This window comes from Prunus persica, chromosome G7, assembly GCF_000346465.2.
Source record: "Prunus persica cultivar Lovell chromosome G7, Prunus_persica_NCBIv2, whole genome shotgun sequence".
In the NCBI taxonomy this organism is placed as follows: Eukaryota; Viridiplantae; Streptophyta; class Magnoliopsida; order Rosales; family Rosaceae; genus Prunus; species Prunus persica.
The window spans coordinates 11,879,946-11,899,656 of record NC_034015.1 but is presented as its reverse complement, the minus strand read 5'-3'; the positions used below and the strand labels follow the sequence as shown (position 1 = coordinate 11,899,656).

The window sequence follows — 19,711 nt, the reverse complement described above, 5'->3', positions numbered from 1 at the left end:
ATTTTGCGGCTCTTGCTCTAGATTCTTCAATCAAATCACCTTATACCTTCCTAGAGTCGTGACTACATTGGTCACACTTCCCTTTTTCTTTTTCTTGTTTTTTTTTTTAAATTTATAAACAAATTGCCTAAGAGAGTGAGATAAGATAGGAGATTATAACAATGATTGTCCACAATGGATCACAACACTTGTCTCACCAAGAAGACATAAAAACACCAAAAAATTTCATCTAATGGCTCCAAACTAGAAGGGGGGAATTATGCACAAATCAGGCAAAGCATAAAATGATTCAAGCTTCACACCATCAGAGATCAGAAGAAACAGATATTTTTGACATTTGCACAGCAAGTAAACAAAAATTTATATTTCACTAGTCAACTAAAACGAAGATGACTAGTCAACAGTTCTGCAATGTGCTGAAGATAAGGAACAGACAAGCTAATCAATCAATTGAGAAAGGGCCAATGGACTACATGTTTTTGAAAGTCCAAGGCCTTGGTGAGTATATCTGCTAGCTGTTTCACAGAGGGAACAAATTCCAAAGAAAGAATTTTGTCTTCCACAAGATCTCTAATAAAGTGATGCCTAATGTCTATATGCTTAGTCCTAAAATATGACACATTAGGCTTTTTCCCTTTCCAAATCTCATAAGGTGTTTGTTTTGTACCAGATCTCAAAAATACCCTGTTTGAGATGTAACAGGCTGTACTTACAGCTTCAGCCCAAAAATGTTTAGCAAGATTTTTGCTATTTAGCATCACCCTAGCCATCTCAACAAGAACTCTATTCTTCCTCTCCACAACACCATTTTGCTGAGGTGTAATAGGAGCAGAGAACTCATGTTTAATTCCCATTTCTTCACAAAATTTCAGAAATTGTGAATTCTCAAACTCAGAACCATGGTCTGTTCTAATTTTAACAAGAGGCAGATGACTAGTCATCTTCTCTTTTTGCAAGAGATGACAAATAGATTTGAACCTTTGAAAAGTATCAGATTTCTCAAGTAAGAATGAGACCCAAGTGAACCTAGAGAAATCATCAACCATGACGAGAATATATTTCTTTCCACCAAGGGACAAGGTTTGGATAGGACCAACAAGGTCCATGTGAACAAGTTCAAGACTTACATTTGTTTGAATGTGTTTGACCTTTTTATGTGACACTCTAACTTGCTTGCCTAATTGACATCCTTCACAAACATGTTGATCAGATTTGTCAAGCTTTGGTAGACCACTCACTAACTCTCTCTTGGACAGTTTATGCAAGTCTCTAAAATTCACATGTCCAAGTCTTTGATGCCACAAGACACTCGTTTCATTCACAACCTTGTTGCAAACAACTTCTTTTGTGTCATTGACACCATCAATGCAATAACAATTGTCCCTTGACCTTGTCACGCTCACAATCTCATTATCACCTTTTCCAATGATTTTGCAACCATGCTTGGAGAATCTAACTTCTACAATTCCATCATCACATAATTGACTCACACTAATGAGATTGGAGGTGAGACCCTCAACAAATCTAACATTCTTAAGCTCGGGTAAACCAGGGATACACACAATACCTTTTCCAACTACTTGAGACTTGTGACCACCACCAAAAGTCACAGTGCCTCCATCAAAAGGAGTGAGAGATGAGAAGACACTCTTATCACCAGACATATGTTTGGAACAGCCACTATCAAAGTACCAAGAATTGGTGTTTGAAGCAGCAAAAGCATTAAGCACAACAAGACATTTGGTCTGACCTTTTGCAACCCAAGTAGACTTAGGAACAATGGGTGAACTCATTTTAAGGGAGACAAGTTTGGCAATCTTAGTTACTTCATTTAGCAAATGATCAACTTGATCTTGCAAAGATCTGGAATTCCTTTTAGATTTTGAAGACAGATTTCTGGTCTTATCTTTGTTGTACCTATGACAGACTGGTTGGATATGACCAGTCAACCCACACCTGTGACAAGTTGGAACAAACTTAGATTTCTTGACAACCTGCTGAACATCAAGAGGAACAGTGACTGGAGTTTTTGACTTGACAAACTTAGTGGTAAAACTAGACGAACTAGAATCAAAATGATTAAATCCAAGACCACCTTTGTCCCCATGAAGTTTTCCCATATTCAACATTTTGTCAATTTTTGAGGCACCAATGGTCATAGACAAAATCTTATTTTTTGCTTCATTCAATTCTCCTAGGAGCTGTTTGTTTGAGTTTTGAAAACCAATGTTACTTGCCTTGAGCACATTAACTTGATTTTCAAGATTACTCCTAATTGACACAAAAGTAGCAATTTCTTTTTCTAGAGACACAAATTTTTCACTCAACTCCTTTTTGGTTTCTTTTAGGATGAGAATTTCATGTTGAAGATCTTGGTTATTGACTTCAAGATTGAGACTCTCTTCTTTCAAAGACAAAGTCTCTTTGAACAAGCAATCATATTTTCTGCCTAATGATTCATATGACTGGTCATCTGACTCAGAGTCAGATTCATCAGACACAGGCTGCACAGAGACAACAAAGGCAACCTGTTGGTCATCATCATCAGAGGAAGATGAATCCTCTTGAGACACTTCACTTTCACTCTCACTCCAGGTCACTTTCATGGCCTTGTCCTTTCCCTTGGAGTAATTTTTCTGATTGTTTGCACAGTCGGCAGCATAGTGTCCAGTGCCTCCACAAGTGAAGCATTTGACAGATTTTCTAAAATCTTTAGTGAAAGGTTTGACAACCTTGTTCCTCTCATTAGACCTATCAGTTGATGGTCTAAAATGTCTCTCACTACCAGAGCTGCCCTCTCTAGCAAACTTACCCTTATCATTAAGAATTCTCCTAAATTTTTTGACAAACAAGGCCATCTCATCCTCAAAAACAGAGGATTTTTCACTACCTTTCGGAGAGGCAACATGCACTCCTTGAAGTGCAATATTTTTTGATTTTTTTGTATCATTTTCTTCCATATTCAACTCCATCTCATAGGTTTTCAATTTTCCTACAAGTTTCCCAAGCTTGATTTCATTTAGGTTTTGAACCTCCATGATTGCAGTTTTCTTAGCTCTAAACCTAGAAGGTAGAACACGAAGAATTTTCTGAACAACAATAAGCTCTTCAATAGGTTGACCAAGACTCATGGCTTCATTTGTGATCATCTCAACTCTCCCATAGAACTCAGAAATAGACTCAGTTTCAGACATCCTAAGTTCTTCAAATTGTGCAAGCACCATCTGAAGTTTTAAGGTTCTAACTTGGTCATCCCCTTCATGAACCACCCTTAGTTTATCCCAAGCCTGCTTCGCATTAGGGATGTGTTGTATATGTGAAAACTGAGTACTAGACAGGGCTGTTACTAAGGCATTTCTGGCCTTCTTGTTTGAATGTGCAGAATACACCTCAGCTTCAGTCCATTCTGCCCTAGGCTTGGGCACAACAACATTCTCAACAGTTTTAACTGGAGCAACCCACTCTTTTGTGAGATACTCACTTGCACACTCATCAAGAGCATCAAGGAATATCTCAAACTTTTCTCTTCATGCAGCGTAGTTATTGCCGTCAAAGAAAGGAGGGGAGTTGCAAGAACCAGCAACTCGATCCCTTTCCATAGTGAGCACACCTAAACACCAAAACAAATCCTAGGATCTCTCTATTTGTGTTAAGAGCTGAAGCTTTGATACCAATTGAAATTGGCACTTAGGTGACGAGGGGTAAATTTAAAAGATATTCAACCAAGAATGCAACAAACTTCACACACTCTAGACCATGACCAAATACTCTTATGACTAGTCAATTGTCAGATATGAATTATACCAAACAATAACATACACAGAGCATACCAAGATGTACCTGCAAGACTAGAGAATTACTAGTGACAACCTAGGCACTCAGAAGGACCCGTCAATCTAGGCATCCCCTGTGCTAGCAACAACTATGGTGAAAGTGTGTGAAGACAGCATAATCAAGCAAACACCAAACAGCTGAAAAAGATGACTAGTCAACCGCACAAACCCAGATGACTAGTCAACTATCAAGAACAGAAACCCAGAAAATTTACAGAGATGAAAAACCAGAAATTGTTCACCCAGAAACCCACCATTGGGAAAAACTGGGGGTCATCAACCGACCAGGCATTCCACTAAGTAGAAAAAGATTCTTACAAAGAACACTAGCAAGCTCAAGAAATTCCTAGGTCTATTTAGGAAGATGAGCTATACCTCCTTTGTGCAATCTTCTTCTCCAACTTAGCAAAGCTTGAAGCTCAGTTCTTCATGGCAATGGCAGCTCCTTCTCCAGCTCTTTCATCCCATGGCACTAGCTTGCAAGCTCTAACTCAAACCGAAACCAAAATTTGGATTCAAATGAGAATGACCAATTTCCTCAAGAAACCATTCTCTTGAAGAAATTAGTCATGAATCTGACCTAGATATAAATGAGAGATTATTCTATGTAGCTAGATGCAGATTCAAAGTCAAATGCAGTTTTTCAAGAAGAAATCATTTTGGAAAAACTCATAGATGAAATATGGGATGGTTCTCTCGAAGAAGAAGAAGCGAAAGATGGCAAGCCAAACTTTCCAAAACTTCAACCCCAAAAGAGACGGCTGCAAAAGAGGGAATTGATAGCATTTAAAGACAAAAATTTCCTTAGGTCAGAATACCCACATGGCAGCAGAGAGAGAAAGGAGAATAGGACAAAAAGGTTTGTTATCCAGCTGGAAATCCTACAGAGCAAGGATGACTAGTCATACGAGAAATAGATGACTAGTCATCATTTTATGAAAACAGTTTTAATGCCATGATATGCAATGCATACTTACCTTTGTCAAATTGCTTGAACCTCCATAGGATAGATGTTAGTTTAGGAACACCTAGAGAAGCTATTCTTAAACTAAGCTTGAGCTTGATAGAAACAATAAAAATCCTATTACAAAATTGTCAAGGGAAGCCAAAAGAAATAACTCAAAATGCATACATTAACAGTTCGGCACCCAGGAAGAGGAAGATTGAAAACACACCAAAAAAAACATATAGTCATTCTGTTCTATCATGCCTTGTAAATTGAATAGAATTGCTTTAGATATACTCTGCGGGATAGAAAAAAAAATTGTTCACTTATAAATTTGATGATTTTGCAGTTGCCTTGAACAACCAAAACGTGCCTCAAGCTTATGCACAAAAGAGATGTGATGAGCAGCTGTATGCAAGCGGGTGTACTTTATCAGACTGCGGGAAGAAGTGCTGGGAGAAACACCATGATCCTGGATATAAATGCATTGCCAATGTTGCTCAAACTGATTATGCTTGTTATTGCATGTTCAACTGTTAGTGATTTGTTCAACGTTTAATCGTCTTCACATGAAAAAAGAGCAAATCAGTTGCTCGATATTATGCCCGATGGAATAATTTGAATACTATTATCAAATAAAAAGCAATTGGCCAAAATCGATCTTTATATGTAGCAATGTTTGGTTTTTAGAGTGAGTCTTTTATTTTATTTTATTTATTTATATTTATTTTATTTATAGAGAGGCTGCTCAACTAAGTACATGCACGCTCTATATGTTATTCTCTAATATCATAGTTAAGTTTTGGTGTTATATGAATGAATGTCTTGGATGAGTTTGCTAGTTTTGGTGTTGAATGAAACCAAACAATAGGTAGGCATTAAAAAAAAAATCTGTTGTTTCGAGCTTGGTTAAATTATTTACCAGAAGATATGATATTGGGTTTACCTAATATTCCAAATGACCCACTCTACTGTGGTTTAGTCTTGTTTTAGTAGTATAAATTGTTTCAGATGGGGGAAGAGGATTGGTGGGTGCTAGCCAATTACAGTTTGAAACTGAGAGGGACAGACAGACAGACAGGGTGCAGTTGTGAAGATAAATTGTCAAGCATTCTCCTGTATTGGGCTTCTTGACATTTCCAAGTTTCTGGTTTAGAGCTTCTTGTTAAAGATTGGGCACTCTAATTTCTACTGCATAATTAAGAGCATTTTGAAATGTGTTGTTCCTTGTTTTGCATATACAATTTTTGCTTGTTGACTTCACATTTTCTTGGATAACTCCCTTCACAATCTTTGTCTTTTGTACTCGTTTCTCCATTTGATCTAATAAATTTCTATTGTCTTTTATCAAAAAAATCAGAATGTCCTATTTGAATGTCCGCAAAGGCTTTTGTGGCAATCTGTCTATAAAACATTTAAAACTTCAGTTTCAATAAATCTAATTACATATAAAAATTATTTTGAAACTCATATGATATTTAAAGATATATTAATGTGTGAGATGAAATAAGGGATAGTAAATGATGATAACCGATAAGAAAATGCCAATATATTTGATCATTTAGTTTAGGCGGTTTCAAAAACAAAAACAAAATTCTATTTGATCATTAAAGTAGATGTAAAGAGGGAGGAAAGCACTGACTATGCTTGTTATTGCTTCTTCAGTTGTTAACTACTCAAGGGAAAAGAACAAATAAATCTATCGATATGACAAAATAATTTGAATATTATTGTCAAAAGAAAAGCAATTGGCATCTTTATATATAGCAACTAATGTTTGGTGTTTCAAGTGAGTCTTCTTTGATAAAAGAAACAATTTGAGTTTTAATCTTCCAACAAAACTCGAGAGATTCCTCAGACAAGTGCATTCTCTATGTTGAATATAATTGGTAAAAAACGTGCTTTTCCGGTTTTCTAATCGTATATTTATTATTGATAAAATAGCTTACGTGAGTTAGGTCTGTTGACTAATAGAGTGAGTTCACCCTTTTGCACTCAAGTTCCGAGTCCCCTTTTGTCTTCTACTGTAAGTAAGAGTTATTTCTGTCAATTCAATTGGGAAAAACTAGGGATTCATTTCGATAGAGTGATTCCAAATCTAGAAATTGATATGACATTATAAGGTTAAATAATTGTCTGTTTAGATTACCACAATCTATGTATGTCAAGATTTGAAAAACAAAAGGAAAAGAAGAAAATAAATGACTTCCAAATGACTTCCTGCATATAGTAATTTCAAATTCATTGTAAATGTGTACTACACAACTAGTTATTTAAAAGAAATTCAAACTAAATTTTTTTTAAGGTGCTGTCAAACCTAAAATTAACTGAGTACACCATAATACCAAACTATTTATTGAATTAGTAATTTATCCTAATATATAATGACCATAAATAATATTTTGAGTTGTGAAACAAATGTAATTTTAATAAGTACACCCTATTACCATATTCAACCCTAATCAAACGTAAACGAAAAATCCTACTTCCGAAAGGTTTCTCATTCTCCGAGGCCATCTGTTGTTTATTCATTGAACGATGATGGTGGTGATTAAAAGACTACAACGCCATGTTACAAATGTGCTAAAAGGTTTCTCGCATTCTCCTGAAGTGAAATGTGGAACCTACAATCCCTAAGTTTTGATTAGCCAGAAGCGCCAATCGGCAAGCTTTTAGTTGCAATACTTCGTATGCAATTCATTTAATTAGGGCAATCTATTAGGGTGTGGAGAGTTAGTGATGGGCAATCTATTAGGGTGTGGAGAGTTAGTGATGGGCAATCTATTAGGGTGTTTCGAGATCAATGGATCCCTAAACCTTTTACTTTCAAGCCTTTCCTCAACAATGGGCTTTCTCAACACGCAACAGTCTCGAATTTGATAATGCCTACTAGGGCTGGGATATATCTTTAATTGATCAGGTTTTTTGTGGGGAGGATAAGGAGGCTATTTTGAGTATACCACTTTCTTCACTAGTTCAGAGAAGTGATAGACAGTTATGGTTTTTTGAAAAGAATGGTGAGTATTCAGTGAAACCAGGGTTATCGAATTGCCTTGTGGTAGAGCAATTTATGTGACCAAGGGGAAAGGAGTTCATCAGATATAGGAGCTCATATGGCATTTTTGAAGAGATTGTGGAGGTTGAAGATTCCGAATAAAATAAAGTTATTTTTGTGGCGTGCTGCGTCTGATATCATTCCGATTGCAGTTAACCTATTTACAAGGAAAGTGATTCCTTCTCCACTTTGCTCCAGGTGTGGTAAGGAAGGGGAGTCTACTATGCATGCTCTCTGGCAGTGCAATGGTAATAAACAGTTTTGGCCTTTTTTTCGTGTTGGGATAGGGTGAAGGTGGCGGGTGGCTCTTTTGCATATTCTTTTGAAAAGGGCTGCCAATGTTTTAGTGCTATCAGTTTCAGGGGGAGATGTTACCTGAATGACTTTCTCAGCAGGTGATTGGTGAGGTACTAGAGCTCAAGGCACTGGAGCGGACAAAATCTCATAAAACAGTTCAATTTCCTCCTCTCGATTTTGGCAGCGTGGAGTATTTGATTCTAGATTCTCCTCATGTGCTGCTGAAAAATATATGTCGTGCTCCCGGAACACGACATCTATGGAAGTATAAACCTTTAACTTGAAGGGTGATAACATCAGTAACCTTTTTGATGAGGAGCATAGCCAATGAAAACACACTTTTTTTTTCGGGGATCTAATATGCTTCGTTGGTGATCATGTAAATGCAGCCAAAAATCCCTGGTTCATGTTTGGGGTTGGGAAGTATTTGGATATGGTGGTGAAATGTTTGAAGTGGTGTTTGAGAAACTCAAGTCATGCGTGTGCAATCATCTATAAATGTGTCAAATCATCGAGCTCCTGCCAGATTGACAATTTTAGCAGGTCCCCAAACATCGAAATGAATAAGAAAAAACAGAACAAAACTTTTATTTGAACTTAAAGGAAAAGGAATGGTTCTTGGCCAGTTCACAAATGTCACACTTAAAACTTAATATCTAAATTGGTGAATAAGGATGGAAATAACTTCTATAAATAACCAAACAAAGCGTATCCCAGATGCCTATGACATAATCATCCTTCGTCAGTCTGTTTCTCAACACTAGCTCCCCCTGTCTTGAAAGCTTAACCGACTTTGGCTTCACTGTCAGGCGCCAAGTCCATGTAGAAAAGTTCACCCCTCCTAGTACCACAACCAATCGTCTTGCTATTGAGAATGTCCTGAAAAACACAATGAGTTGGCCAAAAGGTTACAGTGCAATCCAAAGACGTAGTAATTTGGACAACAAACAATAATTTATGGTGCATGGATGGAATAATCAGTAATGATTCCAAATTGAAGGAGTTAGGGAGAGGAAGAGAACCCTCCCCAATTATGGGGGAGGGGGTACCATTAGCATTAGACACCATCGATTGAGGAGACGATATATGAAAAGTAATTTCTCCATGATCAGAATAGGGCCTAGTTAGTTGTGCCTACGTCAATGATGCGTGTGTTTTTCTTGGATGAAGTATTTAAAACATAAGCTTTAGTACCTGTTGTGGCTATACAGGCAGATGTTGGAGCTAGTGTAGCCAAAACCATAGGACTTACAAGATCTGATTCAGAAGATGTGTTGAGTGATTTCCTCATATTCCTGCGGTGAGCTTTGGAATGGTCCCACCAATCAGGGTACCTAATCAGTTCGTAACAGCCAACACGGGTATGTTTGTCTCTTCCACAGTGGGTGCACTTCTTCTTTGGATGAGATCTTGAGGCCTTATTTTGAGAAGAGCCACCAGTAGAATTATGGGGGCCCTTTTGACGTTGAGTTACCCTGATAGAATCTTCGTGAGCACTAGTCATGGTCATTCTCTGTTGAGCTTCACGACTAACATGGTTAAAGGTTTGATCAAGGTTTAATTTAGGATCTTTGCGTAGGATTTCCCCCAAGACTTGATCAAACTCAGGGTCAAGACGAGCAAGAAAAAGGTGAACACGAAGATGTCCAGTTCTGTGTGACGATCAGTCACGTCGACGGCGCAGTGCATGTGGATAGGACTCTGATGGTCATTTTCTGGAAAGATGCTTTGCAGCTGGTTGTAGTATTTATGAACGGGTGCACCGTTTTGTTTAATAGTGAACGCCCGTTTGTTGAGATAAAACAGATAAGTTTCATCGCCACCATCATAGTAGGTCTTCTCGACAGCGACCCATATTTGTTTGGTAGTACTTAACCGGATGAAAAGACTCATCAAGTCGGGGGGACATGGAGTCGATTAACCACCTTTTGACCCGAAAGTTCTCGGTACACCATTTGTTATAGGTGGACGAGAGCTCAGGAGGCTTTGGAGTGCCACCAGTTAGGTAACCCACTTTTTCGGGGGCAGCAATGCGCTCCATGGCTTGTGACCATAAGGCATAATTGGTCTTAGTCAGGGTGACACAGGCAGGGAGGAGGAGTTGTCACTTTGAATAGTAACGATTTGAGGAGTGGATGTGGAAGATCCTTCGTTGCGCAAAAGCGAGACGTCGCCCATTGCAACTGAACAATTTGAGGGTAAGATAAAGATATGTGTTGAAGGAGTTTGATAAGAGGATTTGATTTGAGAGTGTAGGATTTGGATTTGAGGAATTTGATTTAGTTTTGTGTTTAAATTTGATGATATGACTTGAGGGCTTAGAGACAAAATAGGATTGATTGTTCTGATACCATGCTAAAATTTGAATATGGTTTGAATACTTTAGGTTTGTATTCTTCCCTATAAGAAGGTATATATAGGAGTTTATAAGGGTGCTTTACAAGGAAATAGATACAGAATTTAATTAGGAGAATATCTCCTAATTATACAGGGATATGTCAACTATATGAGACAAGGAAGTAAATCACCCAATTAACTTAGGAAATAAATCTCCTTAATTTAGTAGGTTAACTCACGTCAACATACGCTACATCACCTACTGTAAGGAAATATTTGAAATAGTATTATATTTGAATTACTCATTTGGTAAATTTTTTTGTTTTCGATTTGCTCTTTATAAATTGAAGATGGAAAAGAGAATTGAGAACAAGGTAAGATGAATTTGTTTTTATTAGCAAACATAACGTTAAGGTAAAACGTAATATAACTACTAAATAAACAGAGCAAAATCTGACTACATTAAAAAAAAAAAAAAAAGGAAAACATGTTTAAAAGCTTTCCTTGTTTTGTTACCAGCTTATCCCCACCCTCCCTATATATTTCTTCTCCACGAAGCCTGCTTCCCCAACATTCCAGAAAGCAGAAATATACACATTTGTTACACACATAGTTGCTAGAGATGTCTAGGTTTTCTTTCTTCCGTTTCTTCCTTCTGGTTCTTGTTTTCTCAGGTTTGTTGGCTTATCCTTTGTCAGTTTTTTTTGTGCTTTCCATTTTTTTTTCTTTTGGGTTATAACATTACTTCTTCTTGATTCACAATGCAACACATAAATTTTACCTCTTTGTTTTAAGTGAAACATGTAGCGACTTACTTAAAACTCTAGTGGTACACCACTTATCCTTATTCGCATCCATCACAAGAGTTCAAGGAACTCTCACTTTTCACCTCTCATCAAGGGGGAAATGGGTTTTCTCACACACCTACACACACACTATCAAGGTGCCATGGAGATTCAAATCTGGGACCACACATCTGCAAGTCAATACTCTTTTTCACTAGACTAGGCCCTATTAAATAGCAGCAAGTCCTTCCTACTTAACCAATGAATTTTTGCCGGTTAAGCGTGGCTTGAGTCATAAAAAGCATGCAAACTATCTTTTAATTGCCTTTGCATTATACTTTATTATATACCTCATTGTTCGGCACCCAGGAAGAGGTAGATTGAAAACACACAAAAAACATAAAATCATTATATTCTATGATGCCTTGTAAATTGAATAGAATTTGCTTTTGATATGCTCTGCGGGAAAGGAAAAAAAAAATTGTCCACTTATATAAATTTGATGATTTCGCAGTTGCTTTGAACAACCAAAACGTGCCTCAAGCTTATGCACAAAAGAGATGCCAAGAGCAGCTGTATTCAAGCGGGTGTACTTTATTAGACTGCGGGAAGAAGTGCTGGGACAAACACCATGATGCTGGACATACATGCATTGCCAATGTTGCTCAAACTGATTATGCTTGTTATTGCATGTTCAACTGTTAGTGATTTGATCGACTACGTTTGATCGCCTTCACATGAAAAAAGAGCAAATAAATTGCTCGATATTATGCCCGATGGAATAATTTGAATATTATTATCAAATAAAAGCAAAACCTTAGCAAAACTTGATATAACTTAGCATCTAGTGCACCGATCTAAATAGGAAAACTTAACAGGTTACTCTTGAAAAGAAGTGAAAGTTTGCAAAGAAACTTCCCAAAACTTGCCTATCAAAGTAACAGCTGCCAAATGAGGAATGCCTTTGTTTTTACACCAAAATTCCTAGGTTAGAAAATGTACAAGGCAGCTGAGAATATTGTAGAATAGGACAAAAATAAATTGGTAGGATCCAGCTGGAAATAGTGATCAATGCAAAATTTAACTAGTCATACGAAGGAAAGATGACTGGTCATAATCTTCAGGAAATTAGTTAATGCAATGTAATGCAATGCAAAATTTACCTTTGTCAAACACATTGTTGTCCATCATAATATAGCCAGATAAGAATACCTAGAGATGTAATTCTGAATCTAAACTAGACCTTGAAAAAATACAATAATTGTCCTATTACAAAATTATCAAAGGAAGCCAAAACAAAATTACAAAATCCATACACTTACAATTTATAATTGCATGTAAATGTTATTGTATAGATGATTAATCATGTAAAGTGGGATGAGTCACCGTTGCGAATGAGCTCATTGATATTTAATTCCTTCCTCGTTATAATTAGATGTAATTACGAATCCGACATCAGAAATTGAGAAAATAAGTGAATTGATAATTAGAAAACAGTTTAACTTTATTCACAAAACTAACAAATAATATATGTTATTTGTTAATTAAGTATCACACCTTTGTAGCAAGAGATTACTTATAGCTTACACAAAATTACATGTTATCTTGTGCCATCACAAATAAATTACAAGATAGATTCTATTTGTTGAAGAAACTTAGCAATTTATGTATGATGAAATTTTTAGTTATTTCTTTAGGGTTTGAGTATTTAGGTTTGGTTTTATTATGAAAAGTTTGTTGATTATCAAAACAAAGACAAACATCTATCTGGCTCAGAAAAATAACCAAACAAAACACAGTTCAACAAGGAAAACCCTAAAATTGTTGTGAATAGTGTTTCTGCGTGAAAAGTGTTTCTCCCGTGAACAGTGTTTTAGGTGTTCTTAGCATTTGTTTTTGACGCAAAATACCTTTCTAAATAGGGAATGACCTAATTAACACAACTAACAGCAAAGTTGTGCCATATAGGCATTTTTGGGTTTTAAGGTGATCTGCTAGGTCAAAAACGTGTTTAAAGTTTTGAAAAAATGAAAACCAAATCAAAAAACGCTTTTCCAGATTCTTGATATTTTCATAAACATGTTTAAACCATCTTCAAAAAATGAAACATAACCAAATAACTGAACATGGCATAAACAGATATGAAATCATGGTAGACATGCTTGAACAACGATTACAGATATGTGTGAACAACCTTAAGCTCTGAAACCAACTGTTAGATTTCTTTAATACACAAACAAGATCTTTCACACAAAATGTAACACGTATAAAGACATGAAGACATACCTGGAGCCATCTTCCTTGAGTACACAGCTTCTGAACTCATCCAATCCGTAGCAGCAGCAATCTTAGCAAGAACAGGAATGGCTCAAGACTTCTGGTCTCTCTCAGAATCTGTTTCAGCTCTCTCTTTATGATGAGAATAAGTTTAGAGAACATGTCTGATGAGAGCATGGCTTTAAGTTTATATAGGGCTAGGTCAAGTCGTTTCTATTCATCACCGAGGGCCGACTTGACTAATCTTCCAAGCCTACTCAATCGGTTCACGCATAAATGGAAATAAAATAGGACCCCTTAATAGGCCTCAAAACCCTTCCCTATTTTACTAGGTTCTGGGCCTCAAGGTACAACTTAATTTAAACTCTTATCAAAACCTGATATAACTTAGCATCTAGTGCACCGATCTAAATAGGAAAACTTAATAGGTTACTCTTAAGAAAGAAGCGAAAGTTTGCAAAGAAACTTCCCAAAACTTGCCTACCAAAGTAACGGCTGCCAAATGAGGAATGCCTTTGTTTTTACACCAAAATTCCTAGGTTAGAAAATGTACAAGGCAGCTGAGAATATTGTAGAATATGGCAAAAGTAAATGGGTAGGATCCAGCTAGAAACAGTGATCTGGAATTCCTAACAATGCAAAAGTTGACTAGTCACACAAAGGAAAGATGACTAGTCATAATCTTCAGGAAATTAGTTAATGCAATTCTAAACTTACCTTTGTCAAACACATTGTTGTCCATCATAATGTAGCCAGATAAGAATACCTAGAGATGTAATTCTGAATCTAAACTAAAACTTGAGAAAATACAATGATTGTCCTATTACAAAATTGTTAAAGGAAGCCAAAAGAAAATTACAAAATCCATACACTTACAATTTATGATTGCATGTAAATGTTATTGTATAGATGATTAATCATGTAAAGTGGGATGAGTCACCGTTGCGAATGAGCTCATTGATATTTAATTCCTTCCTTGTTATAATTAGATGTAATTATGAATCCGACATCAGAAAATGAGAAAATAAGTGAATTGATGATTAGAAATTAGAGAAAAGACCCTAATTGCATTGCCCTAAGTAAAGATGTTTTTTGTTGGTAATCTTGATAAGTATAAGTTGACTCTGGTTGGCATGGTGAAATAAATTTCTTTGCAAAACACGTGCATGCAATTAGAAAGGGTGTTGAGGGCGCAACTCTGTAGAATGTCATGGTACAAATGGAAAGTTTCATATTTGGATGAATTGTCAAACACGAATAGTGCGAGTAGCTGCAAATTCTGATTTAGTCAAACACGAATAGTGTGGTCAAATTTTGAAAAGAATTTGACGGACCATTATTTTCTTGACACTGTAAGTTTTTTGTACATAATATATGTCATTTCTTTTTTGTTTAACGAACTTGAATATACCATTAAAACCAAAGGAAAGAAGGGTCAACAAAAAGTCATTTCTGCATGTTTATCTTTAGGGTAAACAGAAAGAAAATTGCTAAGAGAATTGTAGGTAGAACAGTGGAAGCCAATGTCATTACTTTGACCATAAATATGTAAGGATGAGTTTGGCACTTACGTTATTTTCTTTTAGTGGTTATAACGCCTTCATAACGTTTTTGTGTTTTCTTTTTCTCTTTTAATACTCTTTTGACGGTTTCAGAGATAGTAGATGCATAATCTCTTTTTTCGCACCTTGAAGATAATAGCTTCGTGTTTATAAATTAGACCATGTAACTAATAACTATTTGATTAAAAATTAGTCAATCTATCATGTATGCATGAATATTTACAAAATAAACGTTCATATCACAAAAATTAAATGCGAAGTGGGCCCTGTAAGGTATTCTTCAAATAAATTGCAGAATAGGTCCCAAATCATTGCTCAACTTTCAACTAACCTCAAGATCGTTTGTGAAACCCCACCAATTGGACATGTTTTTCTAATGTTTAAAAGAAATAAAAGTAAAATTCTATTTTATATACGCTTCCTAGTTCGTCAAATACAAAAGATAATCACATATTATGCACGAGAATTAAAACAATCTACAAATTTACATTGTGAAGAAAACAATTCTGTGTCAAATTTCTTTTCACAGTTTGGCCCAAATGGCTATTAGGTGACTCAATCAGACTTGGCGGCTACTCACACATATGCACCAAATATTATATTGTGAAGAAAAGAGATATCATATATTTACATTGTGAAGAAAACAATTCTGTGTCAAATTTCTTCCCACAGTTTGACCCAAACGGCTAGTTGGAGACTCCACTTTGCGGCTGCTCACATATATGCACCATTTTATTGCGTGTTTGAATATAGCAGCTGAGTTTTGGGAGGAGACAATGACAAACTCATTCAAATATGAAACTTGCCATTTCCCTTTGTACCATGACATTCTACGTAGTTGCCCCCTCAAACCCATTCAATGCCCATGTGTGTTTACTATTCTCATGCGCAGCACGTACTTCCTCCTCTATATAAAGGCCATGCAGCATGCCAGCCAGAGCCAACTTATACTTCTCAAGATTATTACCAACAACAACAACAAAAAACCTCAAGTTATGGCAATGCAATTACGTTCTTTTCTCTTAGGCATACTGCTACTAATTGGCTTTGCTTTCACAAATAGCGAAGCTGATATTAGAGCTCCACCCACACATTTTGACACTGCTTCTCTCAATAGGAGCAGTTTTCCAGAAGGGTTCATATTTGGTGTAGGTTCTGGATCTTACCAAGTAAGTCCTTTTCTAGTCTTTAATTTGAGTTTTGATTTGGGTTTTCTTTCAAATTCAGACCAAGCATCGATCCATGCAAGAATATTGACATCTTCTTCATTGTGTCTCTTGTGTATTTTAGTATGAAGGTGCGGCAAAAGAAGGTGGTAGAGGACCAAGCATTTGGGATACCTTCACCCACAAATATCCAGGTTTGTCCAATCAAATCATCAATTAGTTAAAATAACAAAGTCGTGCTACTTTTACTCTTATGCTATAAATTAATTAATTTTCTATGATTAATTGCAGAAAAGATTAGCGATGGCAGCAATGGAGATATCACTGTTGATCAATATCACCGCTATAAGGTTAATGACCCAATGTGCACATATTAAATTTTGAAGCATGAAGAAAACTCATCACATTGAAGATAAGCTCCCGATAATTTTTATCTGATTTCTTTTTCGTTATGCACTGTAGGAAGATGTGGGGATTATAAAGAATATGGGGTGGGACGCTTATCGATTCTCTATCTCATGGTCAAGATTGTTACCAAGTAAGTTCATTTGTGACCAATCGTCAATATTTCTGCCTTCATGGTTTTCGCTTAAGTATTGTGTCTAAGTTGTCTACCGAATAATATTACAATTTTTTTTATTTTTTTTTGGTTTCAATTCAAATACTTAAATAGAAGTCGAAGTTCAAGTTCGATAACATATAGTCCAACTTTTTTAAAGTTCAGCTTAAATGTTATCGGTGCACTTATTTCTTTATTTTCTGGTTTTGTTTTAATTCTTAGATGGAAAGTTAAGTGGAGGAGTGAACAAGGAAGGAATCAAATATTACAACAATCTCATCAATGAGCTCTTACGCAACGGTGAGTCATCCCACCTTACATGATCAATAATTTATGCAATAAGAGTTACATGAACTCATAAAAAAAGTCATTTTGTCAAACTTATAACTTGCTTTTATTTACGATGCTATTTATAGGTTTAACGCCATTTGTGACACTCTTTCATTGGGATCTTCCTCAAACTTTAGAAGATGAATATGGTGGTTTCTTAAGCCCTCATATTGTGTAAGTGAAGAAATTAGTTCTTTGAAACGTATTGATAATTTAATTAATAAATAGAATTATAACATTTACATTCTGAAATGTGTATATACAGAAATCATTTTCAAGATTACGCAGAACTTTGTTATAAGGAATTTGGTGATCGAGTAAAGCTTTGGAGCACACTGAATGAGCCGTATACCTTCAGCGACTATGGTTATGCAACCGGGACCCTTGCTCCGGGACGATGCTCCACTTGGCAACAGCTAAACTGCACCGGCGGAGATTCATCTATTGAACCATATTTGGTAACACACCACCAGCTCCTTGCTCATGCAGCTGCAGTAAAATTGTACAAAAATAAATACCAGGTATAATTACTTAGTTTGTTGCAACGAGAGAGCGACTAATTTACCTTTTTGTGACTCTAAAACAAACAAACTAAATGTTCTTGTGCAGGCGTCTCAAAATGGAGTGATAGGGATAACACTGGTGTCAAATTGGTTTGAGCCCCTTTCGGAAGAAAAAGAAAATAAAAATGCTGCATTACGAGCTTTGGATTTTATGTTCGGATGGCAAGTGTATTTCGAATTTGCTTATGAATATAATATCTGCTACTTACTAGCTAGCAATACATAATATAATGTCAAGTTAATCCTTGAAATTTTTACATTCTTATAGGTTTGCTGAGCCATTGACAAGTGGTGACTATCCGCAAAGCATGCGGTCTCTCGTCGGAAGCCGATTACCAAAATTCACGAAAGAACAATCCAAGTTGCTAATTGGTTCATTTGATTTTCTTGGACTAAATTACTATACGGGTTACTATGCAAGTGATGCACCTCAAAATAACTCGGTATATGCCAGCTACACAACAGATGTTGGCGTTAATCTTTCATGTGAGTTCAAATTCAAAATTTAATTCAAGCAATTTAAGTTTATAGACTAATTAGATTCTGATATTCATATGTGTTGTGGCAGCTGAGCGTAATGGGGTCCCCATCGGTCCAAAGGTACACATCAAATTAAGTAGCCTTTATGATTTCGATCATTAATCATTTTGCACTTACAAATGTGACTCCTAAAAATCTAAACATCTTCAAATTTTGGTGCAGAGTGAATCAGGAGGGTTAAATATTTATCCACAAGGAATTCAACATCTTTTACTCTACACAAAGAAAAAGTATCACAATCCAATTATTTACATTACTGAAAATGGTACTTTTTCTAGCCTTAAGTAATTTCATGATCAATGTTTCACATATTTTTCGTGTAAAACACGCAAAAGTGGTACAAAGTCTAACCTTGTAATGACATAATAATGTATGATATATTGTAGGTGTGGATGAGTTGAATGATCCGAAATTATCACTTGCCGAAGCCCTTAATGATACCCATAGAATTGACTTCTACAATCGCCACCTTCATTATGTTCAAAGTTCTATTGAGTAAGTGTATTAACAAATTCATTTATAATATTTAAATATATATGTATATGGTATAGCTTTTGATTTTGAGTTATTGAATCATATTATTGACATTAATATATTTAATTTCCTTTTATTGCTTTTTAGCAATGGTGTCAAAGTGAAGGGATTCTTTCCGTGGACGTTCCTGGACGACTTTGAATGGAATTCGGGATTCAGTCTTCGATATGGTATCACGTATGTAGATCACAATGATGGGCTTAAAAGGCACCTAAAACTCTCAGCGCACTGGTTCAAAAGTTTCCTTAAGAAGTATTGAAAACTTCAGATCATATTCGTCATTCAATATTTGTATTTAATTCAATAATGTGAATTTTATGTATGTACAATAATACTAGGGATTCCAAATTTGTGTACATATACAAAATTTAAATTCCATATTTGTGCACCTTCAATAATTTCAATTTTAGTCCTTGTATAAGATTCAAATTCTATTCAACCCCCTTGTAAAATTAAACATTGATTTTTAATCCTTTGATGAGTGTCAACATACGCATAATTATGAAACTCATTTGTTTACTCATTTGTTTTTAGTCTTTTGACTAATTGTCTCGAATTTGAGTTATATATACTAACACCTCTTGAGGTTTTTTGTGTTTTTGCAAAATCTTCTAAGGTCTTAGAAATTACACAAACACCCCCTCAGGTTTCAAAATGTTTTCACAAAACTCCAAAAATCCAAAAAAAAAAAAAAAAAAAACCTAAAATTGGATGTAAGAGGACTCTTGCACTCGCATATACAACTCGACGCTCCAATCCCACTGGCCACTATGATAATTGGTAATAAGTGACACTGACTAAATTGATAAACACTTCACGGATGTGTTGTTTTGTTGTAGACTTTTTCCCTTTCAGGACTTTATGCCCATAGTAAGCTTTATCATTGTAGTGGCTTTTAAATTACGACTGTCGTGGGCTTTACGTCAT

The 19,711-nt window shown here is 35.8% G+C and overlaps 2 protein-coding genes across 2 annotated transcripts; one reads left to right on the top strand and one right to left on the bottom strand.

The window, feature by feature from the left end:
• LOC18770112 lies at nucleotides 447-10,172 on the bottom strand. The gene is made up of 6 exons (XM_020568975.1): nucleotides 10,057-10,172; nucleotides 9,384-9,660; nucleotides 8,924-9,010; nucleotides 5,133-5,251; nucleotides 2,399-3,525; nucleotides 447-2,302 (listed from the first exon to the last, which is right to left on the bottom strand). Exons 1-6 carry the CDS (start codon nucleotides 10,170-10,172, stop codon nucleotides 447-449), a joined length of 3,582 nt encoding a protein of 1,193 aa, XP_020424564.1.
• Nucleotides 15,833-19,494, top strand: LOC18771428 (beta-glucosidase 12). Its single transcript, XM_007203017.2, has 13 exons — nucleotides 15,833-16,261; nucleotides 16,383-16,452; nucleotides 16,550-16,608; nucleotides 16,721-16,796; nucleotides 17,040-17,117; nucleotides 17,234-17,321; nucleotides 17,413-17,668; nucleotides 17,757-17,872; nucleotides 17,979-18,196; nucleotides 18,279-18,310; nucleotides 18,413-18,515; nucleotides 18,637-18,745; nucleotides 18,872-19,494. Exons 1-13 carry the CDS (start codon nucleotides 15,869-15,871, stop codon nucleotides 19,041-19,043), a joined length of 1,770 nt encoding a protein of 589 aa, XP_007203079.2. The 5' UTR covers nucleotides 15,833-15,868; the 3' UTR covers nucleotides 19,044-19,494.

What these genes read in the sequence shown, in the direction of transcription:
- LOC18770112 (XM_020568975.1), bottom strand. Translation starts at nt 10,172, where the DNA reads ATGGAGCGCATTGCTGCCCCCGAAAAAGTGGGTTACCTAACTGGTGGC. An exon ending in CATCTTCTGAATCAGATCTT is followed by an intron (nt 9,011 to 9,383) that starts GTAAGTCCTATG and finishes TGTGTTTTTCAG; the next exon opens with GACATTCTCAATAGCAAGAC. An exon ending in TTTGTCTTTGAAAGAAGAGA is followed by an intron (nt 2,303 to 2,398) that starts GTCTCAATCTTG and finishes TTGTGTCTCTAG; the next exon opens with AAAAAGAAATTGCTACTTTT.
- LOC18771428 (XM_007203017.2), top strand. Translation starts at nt 15,869, where the DNA reads ATGACAAACTCATTCAAATATGAAACTTGCCATTTCCCTTTGTACCAT. An exon ending in GGGTCCCCATCGGTCCAAAG is followed by an intron (nt 18,311 to 18,412) that starts GTACACATCAAA and finishes ATTTTGGTGCAG; the next exon opens with AGTGAATCAGGAGGGTTAAA. An exon ending in TATGTTCAAAGTTCTATTGA is followed by an intron (nt 18,746 to 18,871) that starts GTAAGTGTATTA and finishes ATTGCTTTTTAG; the next exon opens with CAATGGTGTCAAAGTGAAGG.